This window comes from Ambystoma mexicanum, chromosome 13, assembly GCF_040938575.1.
Source record: "Ambystoma mexicanum isolate Mex_15411 chromosome 13, UKY_AmexF1_1, whole genome shotgun sequence".
In the NCBI taxonomy this organism is placed as follows: Eukaryota; Metazoa; Chordata; class Amphibia; order Caudata; family Ambystomatidae; genus Ambystoma; species Ambystoma mexicanum.
In genome coordinates this window covers 136,907,461-136,922,432 of record NC_090938.1, presented here as the reverse complement: position 1 = coordinate 136,922,432, position 14,972 = coordinate 136,907,461, and the positions used below count along the sequence as shown (strand labels likewise).

Here is a 14,972-nt window from a genome sequence, read left to right as displayed (position 1 = left end):
CGCATCCATCATTGCTGCGTCTTGCAGCCGGTGTGGCCGCGTTCACTGCACACCTGTGCAAGGATGTAGATCACCACTGTGCAGGCTCCGGTGTCTCCCTCCCGGGTTTCTTGGACTGCGGTGGGGTCTGCCTCGGCACTGCTTCCAGCAACTCGGGTAAGCAGGGTAGTATCCTCTTTCTCACTACTCCTGTTACAGTGACAGGCATACAATGATGGCTGGTGGCAGTGGACGTGTTCTACCGACTTTTGTGTGATTTTTGTTTGTAGGCTGTCTCCACAGCTGCAGTAACATAAAGAAGTCTCACCATTGTCCCGAAATGATGGCTTCTTTCTTTTATCACCTTTTTTCGTGTGCTTGTCCTTTCCTGGTCCTTCTTCTGCCATCCTGGGTGTGGGGAGGTGAAGGTTTGAGGTTTGTCTTCGGCGGGAACCCATTGTGTAGCCCGACGAGGCCCCATTGTGTCTGTGAGGACAGGAAATGGGGTAGGATCCCGAAACTCCACTGTCCTTTGTATTCTGGTCTGCCTGAGAGAAACTAATTCCCAGAGGGTTGGCTGTCCTAATTGGACAGCCACCCGCCCCTTTCTGTAAACTTCAGGGAGAGTTTGCAGAGGATGAGTCTGAATTCTTGATAAAAGGTGAAGTTACTGACACAGAAAACAATTCGACCACTAGAAGAGAAGAACCTAAGGAAAGGACGACCAGAGAAGCCTGCAGCCCCTTCCAGCAACTGCAAAGAGACCACTGTTGTCCTAAGACCGTTTTCTAATCGACATAGGAGCTCCAAAGAGGACTGGTGGGCTTCACCAGTTCTAAGATGACCTGCAAATTGAGCCATCCCACGATGTGCTGTGACATTCCTTGGCTGCAAACCGCCAATACCCTGGCACCTGTGACCACTTTGCGGTGCATCATCTTCCTGTGAACAAGTCCTCCCAACACTTCAGGGGGACTCCCTCAGGACCTCCAGAAGCAAGAATCCCCTCCTCCAAGTTACCTCACCAAAGTCGAGGACCCAGTAAGCGAGGTGAATCATTCGACCGAGTACTTTTCCCCTTTGGAGACTGTGAATAGGTGCCAAAACTGGAGACTGACGTTGGAGCATGAAGAATCCTTTGCTGAGAGTCCTTTCTCTTGACTGCTGCTCCGACATCCCTTCTAGAGTCCCTCCTTTCGTCACCGCGACCAAGAAACAGGAGACCGTGTCCACCACTGCTGTAGCATGAAAGAATCCAGCTGCATCTTCTTCACAACTCCTCAGGTACTGTGGTAGTACTTACCTCAAGTCATTCTGTTGCTCCTTTACCGCTTGAGTGCTGATTCTGGATTTTGGGTGTTTGCCCAGGCCCAACGCTTGTGCGCCCATAAGGGAGCTTTCCCAAGGTCCCTGCAACCTTTCTGACCCTCTATTACAGTCTACTTACTTAACAGAAGACTCCTTTGGGACTTTGCCTTTTATGCTGCTGTGCCTAAGCTGATTTCCCTCATACCCAGATCGGGATGGCCTGCTAAAGCCTTAAGGCCTCCTAAAATTATTGCAAGCTTCTAAAATTACTGACCTTGTGTTGAATAATCCTTTTTGAGTTGCTATTAGAAGATGATTTGACTTACCTTGAACTGTGTTCATAACCTGCATAACGGTTTACTCACCTGAAATACTACTTGGTTTTCCCATTGTGTTTATTAGTTTGAAATAGTACTTGCTTTCCTGAATAACCGTATCCTTGTGGACATAAAATAAAGATCCATTTTACTATAACTACAAGTGTGTAAGAGTTTCTTTGGGTCTCTGTATTTATTGAGTTTCATTGTACTCACCCACAGCTCGCATCCCTCTCCTGTCATTCTACCAAAGCTTTTCATTTTATAGACATATACTAGAGGTTCGGCTCTGTGTACTAAGGGGAACCTTTATAAAGTCTTATAGGTGGACTTTAAGAAAACTCCCCTAACAGTGAGTTTTCTTGAAATCAGCAATGATGTGATAACTAGGCATAATGTAAACTTGTAATGAAGTGGTAGCTAGTTCACGGGTCCAAATAAGCATTTGTTGAGCAGGAACTAAAAACAGCTCATTGATTTTCAGCATCTGTCATGAAGCTGGAAGTATCCATATTACTCCACACAAAACATACTATAAACAGATGTATATTGTACATGGCCTATTATGGTTTAAATGTGTGCTAATACCCCCTTAGCCACACTCCAAAACCCCCAGTTAATGCAAATTAGATTTTTTTCTGTGGCACCACTTGAACTGGGAAGTCAAAGGCAAATCCTGGTAACTCTTGGTGTCCAGCTACCTGTGCTCTTCTGGCCAATAAGCAGGAGCTAAGTAGCTCTCAGCTTCTGACAATTTTGAACACTGTAGTCTTAAGTGAACTTATATAACAAATATGAAATCATTCATTATTTGGCTAGTGCGTTTTCGTGGCATTGCCGCTTTGGTTGCTTTGTGTTTCCCTCATTGTATCTGTTAGAGGTGCTTGGCCATCCTACCCTCCAACTAGCTGACCTGTAACCTACCCCAGGACACAAAAGTAGGATTGTCCTCTGTTTTTCCTACTTGTGACTGTCAGTGACACTGTCCCTCTCTCACTTCAGCTGGACCACATGTGCTTGCTGCTACACGTGCCTGAGCTCTCGGAGCAGGCATTGTTACAATTCTGCACTAAACTCCAGCCGCTTTGCCCCGATCTCAGCTACAGCAATGCAGCCATTCTGTCCAAGCACCTCTTCCTCAACCGTGTAAGTACAAAATTGTAGTTTGTCGCTGGAGAGAAGAACATTTTTGGTTTTGCTCTATGGAATCTGGTCCTCTTGAAATATAGTAAAGGGGTTTGGGACTCCTTGTCTCCAATGTATATATAAAGTGTGTCTTCCGAAAGCAGGGGCCAGTAGGAATTACTGTTGAGGGAAAACACTGCTGGTCCTCACTCTAATGGACTAGAACAAATGAAGATCCATTCTGAAAAGCTGTCATCCATTACATGTCCTCTTAATAAGCATGTGGTACATGCCAACCCCTTCTGCCCAGGTTCTGATGGCAATTACCACCAGCTTAATCTATTCGTGTCCCTCTGACTGGCAACAATGACTTTAAACAATTCCTCAGACCCATTTTCCTAAAGCCTGTTATGTTGTATCACGTTATGTTGTATCACTCCCCATGTGTCTAGAATGCTTTTTCCTCTGACCGATATCCATGAAGACCTTAAATATCGCTCTTCTGCTTAGGTTCTCCTGCTCACTGAGCCTGCTTCGCGGCTCCTTCTTACTGCCCTCACCTTGTTCTGCTCGAAATACGCTCAAGCCACCTGCGGTGCGTTGATTGGCCCACTCCTGCAGACTCCAGATCAAGGTAACTTCATACGAAGAAGCACCATGCTGCATTTCATATGGACTGTGTAGGGTTTTTATTCACGAGTCTGTCCTGTAGGTCTACCATCCTTTCCAAGCCGGTGTGCATGGAGGTCCTTGATTTGCACTCGGCTTGGGTAGTCTTCATTATTCTAGGTTTGCCCGGAGAGGCTCTGTGCTAACGCAGTTGCTGAGGGTTTGTTTATTGTACCCTCATTATTGCACAGTTATTGAGGGTTGATTTAGTCGATCCCTCCATGCTCCCCGGCCGCGCTCTTGTGTGTCCCTGTTTTACCCCACCAGATAGTGCTGGGGAAATTACTTAGTGTACAGTTTTATGAGGACAGATTTTCTAGTTTCACCCAAATGAAGATTTATCATGCAGCAGAGGCTGTTAAGGACCAATTGCCACCAAGTTCTGTGCTTTAATGGGGTCATTCATGGGCATAAATAAATTCTGTTGGGGCTGAAGGTAATATCCCTTTTGCACCCGCCAACCCCTGACTAATGGTGGTCTTGTGATAATTCAGTTTCTCTCTTTTTCCCATAGGTCCAGTGTTGGTGGATTTGTTGTGCCGAATTATAGAAGAATGCCTTGAACCTGACCACCTGATATTGGTCGTGAGGTAAGGTGACACTTTTAAATATCTTGGAAAAGGGTCAAAAAGATTGTTAACCTCCCATCAGGCAGTCTTCTGCACACACGTTATGAAAAGTTGGCACGAGCACACATCAAAGGTACAGCTGCATTGCCTACATGCCCTTCTAATTTCCTTCAGCGCTATAATGTCACACGTGCTACTTGGCTATATGTGGTAGCAGGTTACTTCACAAAGGAACCACTTCCTACAGAAGAGACACAGGTGTAGGAAGCTCCCGAGTCCCCCCTTCCAGCCTGGTCGTGGTTGGAGTGTGGTGCAAGACTCTTGATGCACTGGCTATCGTTTGGGCTGTAATCATAGAATAACACTGTACTACCTAGACATGTAACTGATGACCTAGAGTCTGCAGGTATTTCCATGCCTGTGCAGCATGTTCTATAATATGACTTGCTTCCTCGCTCTACATTGACCATTCTTGTGTAGAAGAAAAAGGCTTCCTTTTCTTTGTTCCATTCCCACGATCCTCGCTCTTGTGGTGCTACTCCTCACGGCCCATATCATCCATCATACATCACTTTCTAGTGGATTCCTGATCCACATGCCTGCAATCATTTTATGAATAAGGCAATCTCTGTGATTCTCTCTTAGTCTCTCCAGCTGTATCCCTTTTTGCCATCCTTTTCAAGCATATCTTCTGCTGAAACAGGCAATTGGTTATTTTAAAGACCTCGAGTTGCTTCATTCCAGGATTCTCTTGAATGAACTCTGGAGTGTGCAACCAGTGGCTCTCCAGATGTTGTAGAATACAATTTCCAGGATCTCTAACCATTGAATATGCTGGCTAGGGCTAATGGGTATTGTGTAGTCCAAAGCATCTGGCGAGCCAAAGGTTGAAGACCCCTGTGACTCCTGATTCCGCTTTATGGTACTCATTTATTAAAGGGCTGCGTCATAATCTCACATTACAAGAGGTTGCCTTACAGCCGAGAGGGAACCACAAGAGGGTCAACTTTATGAGATGATGGGAAAACAGATTTTATTAAACACAAGCTGCCCCTTCATCTGCAAAATACATTGAAAGTATCAGCACAGTCTTTTCTTTACCAGTTGTATCAGTCCAAAGAGAAAGTTTCCTCCAAATGTTAACAGGGGTCTGAGGTATCTCCTTGGTGCTCCGTCTCGTCAGGGTTTCCTCCGATAAATGCCTTCCTTTGGCTTGTGCCTTGCTGACACTAATGTGAGGTTCATTTTCGATCTCACTTCAGGATCTGGGATGTTGCTGGATCTCTGCCACAAATTGTAGTTGGAATCGGGTGTTTATTTTGCTTTGAGTGGACGCTAGAGCCACTTAGGCATTCCAGCCCTGGTGCTTTCAGGCATCTTTTCACCTCCCTTTACTGGGGTCTTGGACTCTTCCTTCTGTAACTCCATTCTAATTTTCCTTTTGTCCGGATTGTCCTCAATGCAGCACCACATCCTCGATACTGCTCCCACTGTGAACTTTACTCCTTCAGAACCGGGTGTTGCTTCCAACTCCTGCTTTTGGTGACACTTGCCCTCTCGTTCCTCCATATTTTCAATGTATTCCCTAGTCCTAGATACTTTCCTCCTTTTCCTGCTTCCTCTAGTCTGTTTCCTCCTGCCATCACCTTTCTGTTCCTTTTTTCCACTCCTTCAACCAAATTCTATACTCCTTGTAAAAACACTGTTTTGTACTCCTCCTACAACCATTTGCTCTACTCCTCACGCCATCTTTTTGTTCTCTCCTCCTACCACCTCCTTTTGCTCTCCTACTGCCACCTCTTGTTGATCTCCTCATGCCACCCCCTTATTCTCTCCTGCTGCCACCTCCTGATCTTCATTTCCCCTTTAACTACCAATCTCTTCCACTCCTGCTCGCTTACTACACACGCTTCCTTGCTCTAAAATCGACAGATTGCTCTAAGTTCTGCTGCCCTTCCTCCTATAAACCTCACTTGCGGTCTTCCTTGCAGAGCTATATACCCTGTTAGCCCCTACCCCGGGGTTCTGCTTTGCTCTAGACTTCCCACCTGGGAGTTAGTTGGAACTTTGGCATCGGAATGGTTCCTACGTATAATACTCCTGGTTTGCCCTTACTTACGTTATTAGTCATATTATGTTAGTATCGCTTTGTACAAATCCGTTCTTACCCTCACTTGCGTCTGTCACTCTCTTGTAGTATTGTTGGTTTTACTTTAAATATTACATGCCTAAAAATACTCAACAATGTATAAAGAATCCCACAAATTAAATGCTGTTCTAGAATCCATATCTCCTAGTATACTGTTTTACCCAACATTTTGAAGAACTATTTCCAGGGATCATCCCCAGATTTCCAAGATCATTCCCAAGGCGCTATCCAGGTAAAGAATTTGTTTTTTTAAAATTCAGAAAAAAAAACAGATTTAGAAAGACAGAGCGGTCTTTCTAAATCAAACTTGCATGTTCCTGCAGCACACGAGTGCGCGCAGGGGCTGACGAGCGCGGGCAGGAGAGGAAAGGAGCATCGCGTCATGTAAGTGTGTGTAATGTATTGTTTGAGTGTGTGTGTGTTGGGCAGGGAAGGGACTGTTGGGGTTAGAAAATAAGGTTCGGGAGGGTTAAACCCCTCCAATTTATATAAATATAATTGGTTATTTATAATGTGCTTAACACCCAGAAGTTTTCATGGACCTGGGGATCAAATCTTTGTTGCTCTGTGTCATCTTGCTTCGAAGGCAAGCGCGTTGCCCCTGATCCAACAGGAGAGGGTGGGGACGGGGATTGCCTTCTGAGGGTGCAGGAGGGGAAGTGGGAGGAGAGGGCCAGAATAGGATATTTCAGAATTTTAAAGGCAACACAAAAACGGACAGAAAAAACATTATTTATTTTATTTTTTTGTGATCTCCCTTTAAAATGCGGAAATATCAAATAGAACCCTTAACTGCTAGCAAGTTTGCCCGTCTTACCATCTCTATCAGCCTTAGTTCCACCCTATTCTCGCCCCACCCCCTCGATTTCCACCGCCTTAGGAAGATTTCTCCCATAGAAATGCCGGTTTTAATCCCACGTGGTGAACTTTGTCTCAAAACTGATACCATCATCAGTACAATGAATATAATTCAGGGAGGACCAATTTTTGGGATAGAATTCAAAGTTGTATTGATTTCTTTTGTATGAACTCATCCCAAAATTCCCCTATTGGCTCAACTTTATCAAACTTCCTCAGAAGAACGCCTTCAGCAGGAATGGGATAAAAGAAATAAGATGGTACTTTCTTGGCTCTGTCTAACAAAGTACATCTTCTGGCTGTGTTGCTGGTGGGAAGCACAATACCTCTTATGTCTAGAAGGTAAGCCTTCTCCGCCAAACTTCTCAGGATGGCACAACCTTAGAGTACGTGTTCTTTAAACCTATTAGTCCATCTCAAATTCGGCTCAGTCAAGAACACACACTCCATTTGCTTTCCTTCGTACTGCCCTGTTGTTGCGCAATGAAGAAAGCCTCCGCCCCTCACCTGTTTTTTCCATATTAACGTAAAGTCACGGAAGCGATTAGTTCATGCCCCTGTCAATTGGGCATGAACTATTAGCCGTTGAACCCTGTTCATTCGGTTTATTAATAATGTGTGGTGGGCAGACCGTGACTTGTGATTGTGGAATTGAGAGCCACTGTACAATCTAGGAAAGATATAGTGAGCATGCGCTTATAAGGTAGCACAGGATATACGTTACATGAGGATATCCCTGTATTATGTACATTATCATTATGTGTTACTAGGACTGTTAAAATAAGAAATGTGTTAAAGTGGAAGACAATAATAAATGTTTCACTTTTGGTGCCTGAGGGATTATTTATTATATATGTATTAGGGAATGTATACATTTAGATGTCTTGTACACTTAATTTTGAGTTTTTATGTGTATATTTGTATGTAGTTGTAATGTAATTTAGTTTTATGTAACCCAGAAATACTAATACAAATAAATTATGTACAAGTTTGTTAGCTTGTATAAAATTCATTAAATGCATATTAAAGAGGTTTGCAAAGGCTGCCACTGTGCCCTCTTTTTTTAACTCGGTAAATGTGGACAAGTGCTTATTAGATCAGCAATTCAATGTCATAGTTTTTACTCTTTTAAGACGAGACAGCTGTGCAATATTAGGACTACTTTACATCTTTGATTGGCATATTTATTTACCTTTGCTTTCATTCCTCTCTCCACTGGCTACCTTCCCTTGCCCTCTTTCCCGTTCCTTCTTTTGCCTTCTCCACTATCTGTTCTCTCTCCAGCACACTTCCCTTTCTCCTTCTCTCCATTATTATCCCATCCCTTCACCATTTTTACATTGATTGTGTTCCTAATAGTTTCCGACATCTTGATTCTGTACAAAACCTAGAACATTAATAAATGTTTCACTCTCCCTGGCTTTCTCCGTTCGTTCGCTCGCTGTCTGGAGTCCCTGCTTACACGTGTCCCAACTCTTTATCCACAGTGAAGTCCTGGAGGTGCCATGGTCTGAAGACATCCTTACGGTCCTGCACTCAATGCTCGCAAGAGGGGTAAGGGAAAGCTATTATCAGTCCATTCTAAGCTGGGAAAGGCAATGAGGGGTTATAGTTTCTGATTGAGGGTATGGTGACCGTACAAGTAAATAAATAAGAGCATTACCTAAACAATGAAGCAGAGAAGCTGCGTCTCCCCAATGGGAGCGCATGTGGAGGGGATCTCACTCTCTGTGGGGTTTCTCCGCCACAGAAGCACACAGTCAGGAGAAGCATCTCCTATTCAGGTGTGCATGCCTTGAGTAGGACTGTCTCATTCCGAGGATGATACAATACCAGGACTTTTTGTCTCGTCGAGCAGGAGCTCCTCAGGATCTGTTTATCACATGGAGCAGGAGCTTGAGAAGAGCAACTCATTTTCTGGAGCCAGGGAGAAAAACGTCCCTGTATTGCTCTCCCCAAAGTGCACGGAAAAAACATAAATCACCAATGCAATTACAGAGCAAATACTTTGAACTCAGACAGACACAATAACTCAAAGCCACACACTCTTAGAAAATAATCAGCTCTTATACATTTATTTATTCAAAGCTTAGAAGTACATAGAAATAACTCGCAAAAATAATATGGACATAAATCACAGAAGAAGCAAAGAATTCAAAAGGAAATACATCACCGTGAGCGTAACAGGATTCCTCATCTCGCCCAGAAGCGGCTGGAAGACCCCGGGAACAGCCAGGCCGAGAGCACCACAGCTCACAGGAGTGTCGGACGTAAGCGTCCTTCTCCAGCTGAAGGCTCACCTGACCACCTCTGGGTTTCCGCATATATACACACTCCACAAAGGGGTGTCAATTCTCGAACCTTCTGGAAATTGCACTTGCGCAGTTGATGAGCAGTCATCGGTTGCCAGCTGGGTCAATCGAGAGCTACCCCCAAGAAGCGGAGTGCCTCCCTTCTCTTAAAAACACGCTCCATGGAGAACACTAGCAAACCATAACAAAGTTAGCTTTCCCAGCAGAAATGTCCTTGACCGCATACCAGGTTTGGAAAACTTGTTTTTTTCAGCACCGTGAATCTAACACTCAGCAAAATGTGTGCAGCTTTTCACTACGGCATGAAATAAATATCCATCATGGCTCCGAGCGCTCCCAGAATACACTGCGCGCCATCGCCATTTTAGTTCAAGCATAACAGTCCCCTAATCTGAATGATTGGTGTAGAGACCATTCCTCAGAGCAGCAACCGAAGAGATGGAAATGCATCCATGTTGTTGGGTAGTCAGGGAAAGTATTAATCCCAAGGAGCACGAACTCCAGAGGACGCGCTCTTGTGTTACAGTTTAACCTGACAAGAGGAGATGCTTTTCATTCAGCACAGATTCCTTGAGGAGTTATTGCTGACATGCCTGTCCCCTGGAGATTGAGCACTGTATGTGAGATGTCTCCTTGTGCATTACCCCCTCCTTGTACTCCAGTCTCGCTTTCCATGGTCCAACATTGAAAGTACCCCTCTTTATTAATATGCAGCATTGTGCTCTGTGATACAGCACTCTTTTTTTCCTATCCTCTCTCATAAACTAATAAGGATTGATTGCCATCACCCTGAATGGGTACTCCAATGCATTTTACCAGAGACACCTGCAGTGCTTTCTTGGATGACATTGCAAACAGAGACAAAGAGTCAAACGTTTGATGTTTGTAATGAACCCATTAAACCTTCCTTTGTCTTGACTTAAGCAATTAACGTAATTATGCTTGGGACAACTAGACAGAAACCTTTGATGCAACTGCAGAGATTTATGCTTTTCATCAGTCACTGGGATTCTGCTACATATTGGATTTGTCAGTTGCATTGAGCAGTCAATTTTAGGTGTCGCATACCATCTGATCAGACTCCTTGGCCCCAAAGAAATCTTGCCTAAACTTACAAAAAGTATGACAACTTCACTATTGACAATACCAAGATCCCTGTCTCCACCTTCGTAAAAACCCTTGGAGTCTACCTTGATTCAACCCTCTCTATGACACGACAGGTCAACGCCATTGCCTCAGCCTCGGCCCACATCACCAAACTCATAAATGTCGTTAGACCCTTCCTAACCGCCCCAAAACTGCCTCTCCATCGCCCGTGCAACTATAGGAGCTAAATTGGACTACTGCAATGCCATCCTTGCAGGTACCGCAGCCAAAAATTTCAACAGGCTCCAAATAGTGCAGAACAATGCACTACGCGCAGCTCTCAGCATTCCCAAAAGAAATAGTCATATCTACCCGTACCAAAAGCAGTCACCATACCAACCAACTGCAAGTCCCATTCATTAAAAGAGCTAAAGCCGGAGGTCTAGGCTTCCCCCACATAGCTCCCAAATTATGGAACGCACTTCCCAGCGATCTTAGAGCAGAACCATCCTACTCATCTTTCGCAAAACTCTCAAAGCCACTCTATTCGACTAACTCCTCTGGCTCTCCAAACAAAATATATAACGTTGCCTAGCTAAGCATGTAATTAACCGCTACTGTATCCAATGTAACCACTATGCATACTATGTCATTGTAACCACTAAGCTAATCTACCTTCTAACCACTAAGCTAAGCTGCTGCCTTGTAACCACTATTCACACCACATTCTTTGTAACCAGCAAGTCTTTCTGTAACAGCGCCACGATGCCTAAGGGCTTCTGTGCACTTTATAAATCCGATTAAATAAATCTGCCCATTAATGCCCTGCCATCTCCTTCTCGTCGGGTACCCGGAGTTGTTGGAGGGGCCTCTAGTAGCAAGGGTAAAGCTCCAGAGATACCACCAAACCAATTTACCATTAACACCACTTGGTCCGATGGAATTACTGCCGGATTACAAGTGGTGGTAGGTGTTGTTAGTCCCCATTCATTGGAGTCCATAGGACTTCATGGGGATTTCGGCAGAATTACCACCGATGGTAATTCCGCCAACAGGTAATTCCGCTGATTAGGCCTTTTTTTGGCTGTAAATTGTAAAGTGGAGGAATTACCTCCAGCATTGTGCTGGAGGTTTTTCCCCTGCTTTCCCTCCAAACCTGTAGTTCGGTAGTGTGGTAATGCGGAGGTACCTCCATTACCATTGCATTACCCCCATTTTTGGTCACACCACCAAACTCGTAATGAGGCCCAAAGTGTGATGTAGACCCATAAATAAGACCCATAAAAACACAATACCACCAGATGAGAGGCCATAATTGGTCCCCACAATCAGCTTCTATCTCAGCTCCCTATGTTGTCCCCCCAACCAGAGGGATCTCCCTGGAAACCACATTTAAGGAAAAAGGCCTATCCTCCCAAACAGAGGGCTCTCCCTGGAAACCACCTTTAAGGAAAAAGGCCTATCCTCCCAACCACAGGGCCCTGCCTGGAAACCACCTTTAAGGAGAAAGGCCTATCCCCCCCACCACAGGGCTCTCCCTGGAAATCACCTTGAAGGAGAAAGGCCTATCCCCCCAAGCACAGGGCTCTCCCTGGAAAACACCTTGAAGGAAAAAGGCCTATCCCCCCCCCAACCACAGGGCTCTCCCTGGAAAACACCTTGAAGGAGAAAGGCCTATCCCCCCAACCACAGGGCTCTCCATGGAAAACACCTTGAAGGAGAAAGGCCTATCCTCCCAACCACAGAGCTCTCCTCTTTAAGGAGAAAGGCCTGTCCCCCCCCAACCACAGGGCTCTCCCTGGAAAACACCTTGAAGGAGAAAGGCCTATCCCCCCAACCACAGGGCTCTCCCTGGAGAACACCTTGAAGGAGAAAGGCCTATCCTCCCAACCAGAGGGCTCTCCCTGGAAAACACCTTGAAGGAGAAAGGCCTATCCCCCAACCACAGGGCTCTCCCTGGAAAACACCTTAAAGGAGAAAGGCCTATCCTCCCAACCACAGGGCTCTCCCTGGAAAACACCTTGAAGGAGAAAGGCCTATCCCCCCAACCACAGGGCTCTCCCTGGAAAACACCTTGAAGGAGAAAGGCCTATCCCCCCAACCACAGGGCTCTCCCTGGAAAACACCTTGAAGGAGAAAGGCCTATCCTCCCAACCACAGGGCTCTCCCTGGAAACCACCTTGAAGGAGAAAGGTATTTTTAAAAAAAATGAATTAACTGAACTGCAATTCTCCCTGGTGCAGGAGAATGTCCTAGTTTGGGTGGTCAGTGTTGGTGCAAATTAAACTGCATTTCCACAAATGTGGATGTAATCTCGCCTGTGTTTTAAAGGGTGTGGGAAGGATTTCCATCCAATCTACTGCCAAAATCCATATTTTCAGGAGATCTCCTTACCAGTGTTCTTTCTTATCCTGTCCGCCTTCTGAAGGAGAAAGGGCTTTGCACAACTTGGACGTCTGTCAGGCACTTGAGTTTTATGTGGACTGGAATCATGAGTTCAGGTCCTAGGACAGTTTCTTTGTCCTTTACGGTGCCCATTCTCGCTGTCAGTTGGCTTCCAAGGCCACCATGCCTTATGGTAACAGTCATGTAACAGATGCAGGAGCCCTGAGTTGTGAAAAGACGGTATCGGAATACCACACTACCCGCTCTTCCTAAGTGCCGGGCTTGCAACAAATATGTGCCCATGTAAGTCCTCAAGGTTGTTTCCCTTAAGTTTCAAGTTTCACTATTTAATATCCATATCACTAAATCATAAGTATACAAGCCAGAGCCGCATGCTCTTTTGCGAATACCACTGTCACGTACCCTCTGCATTAAGCTTTTGCCTCATAAGTCAACTGAGAAAAAAACAGAACACACAAGCGTTATCTTCCTTTACCTGTAGGGGTCAGGGATAATCACATTCCACTTTATTTGTTCGGTCTTTACCACTCACGTACCTTTTGCTACCGAGAGCCTTCACCTTCTCATATGTCCTAATCAATTAATGGGAGTAAATGGGAGTCGGCTTGGAAGTTCCAGAATTGCTATTCAGGAAGTTGCGTGTGGTGCCATAAAGAGACCGTGCAACCTACATCCCTGCCATCTTCCCCCACCCCCTGCCTCCTGCTCCTGATGCCTGTGCCATCAGACTAAGTTCTGCTTTCCCCAGGTGCCGACACAATATGACACTGGCTATGATGAGCGCTTTGAAACTATTACGGGGGGGGGATTTGGTGCAGTACAAAAACAGAGTAACATAGCATAACATCTCTCCTTCCTAGAGTATTGCTGCATTCATGTATCTCTGTTTGCAGGTGGAGCTTCCGCCTGTTCAGTTTGATCTCTTGATCCGGAAGCTGAACCACTGGGCACCGGAGTTCATCAAGTCCATGAAATTCGCCAAATTAATGCTGAACGTGTTCACCAAATACCAGAGCTATGTGAGTCTTACCCTGGGGTCTGGGATTGTGGGGGATATGAGGGACACAATGGATCTACAGAAATCTGTTCGCTCTCTATAGCATTTCTAAATAGCACTAGTGGCCAGCCGTACTGCCTAAATGTTGTGGTTGTGGCACAGCACTGATGTTCTGAACTGGGCATAGCTGTGATACTTGGGTTGTGGTTGCTGTAAGGGACCGTTGAGATTGTCTTCCTGTGGTGGCTGTTGAGTTGGTGGCACAGCAGTTACTGATGTAGTGACTGATGGCATGCCACTCGCTGTTATGAAATTGACGTGTGAGTAACTATTACAGCAAAGCAGAGGATCTTTGTGGATGGGCTTGCTTGTGACATGCCATTGGGTGTTTGGGTTGCTGTACTGCGATGGCACTTGTAAATGTGCCATGGCGGTAACCGTCTTCTTTGCAATATGATAGAACATTTTCTGACCACTGGCTGATCTGATAAAGGGCATATTCTCTTTGTTCCAGGTCCTACCTTCTCACCACAAATCCCTGTCCAGCACCTTGGCTTTGAATGAGACCTTCCTGAAGAAATCCCTGCAAGCTGCACTGAAAAGACTGTCTGCTCCCTGAAAAAAAGACCCTCTATGCTTGCGATTGCCAGCAGCTCCCGCAGAAGCAAACTCGCCCATACAATGACTGTAAAAGACACACTCCTAGTTGAAACCTCAAAGATATGGGGCTTCAGCGCGCTCTGCGTACTCAAAAACAATGCGCATTCAGTGACAATCCTTTTGTGAGCCAAAGCAATGTGGCACATTTTGTGTTTTATGTTTTCCTCTGCTTTATCAGCTCTGCAGTAGCTCATCACTGTACACCACTGGAAATATCTTTGTTTGTGCTTGCAATGAAAAAATAAATAAAAATTATATGAAAGTTGAAAAACAAAACATCTTACTCATTACTTTGTGATTTGTTTTTCTGAATAGTTAATTGTTGTTTTTTGTGCATGGCTTTGGGATATTTTGTTGCAAATGTAATAAAGATGCAGGTTCAACGTGGTATAAAGGAACGCACTTATCAGCTGCAGGAGCAGCACTGTAAAAGGGGGAGGGGGCTCATTCTGATACTTCTGAAATAAAATCCATAATAAAAACTAATCCATAAATACAGGGGCACAGGTAAGTATAATCAAACTTAGTGGTGTGACA

At 45.1% G+C, this 14,972-nt stretch overlaps 1 protein-coding gene across 7 annotated transcripts in view; it reads left to right on the top strand.

Moving 5' to 3' along the window:
- The window catches only part of FANCE (FA complementation group E), a 167,914-nt gene extending 153,196 nt beyond the window's left edge, over positions 1-14,718 (top strand). For 5 of the 7 annotated variants that reach the window (XM_069633468.1, XM_069633463.1, XM_069633464.1 and 2 more), the window contains 6 exons: positions 2,607-2,750; positions 3,240-3,363; positions 3,913-3,988; positions 8,462-8,528; positions 13,672-13,797; positions 14,290-14,718. In XM_069633468.1, coding sequence (XP_069489569.1) covers positions 2,607-2,750; positions 3,240-3,363; positions 3,913-3,988; positions 8,462-8,528; positions 13,672-13,797; positions 14,290-14,394 — 642 coding nt within the window. In that variant the 3' untranslated portion in view covers positions 14,395-14,718. The remainder of the gene's footprint in view (positions 1-2,606; positions 2,751-3,239; positions 3,364-3,912; positions 3,989-8,461; positions 8,529-13,671; positions 13,798-14,289) is intronic. The other 2 variants (XM_069633466.1, XM_069633467.1) reach the window with 1 other exon arrangement.
- The last annotated feature ends 254 nt before the right edge of the window (positions 14,719-14,972 follow it).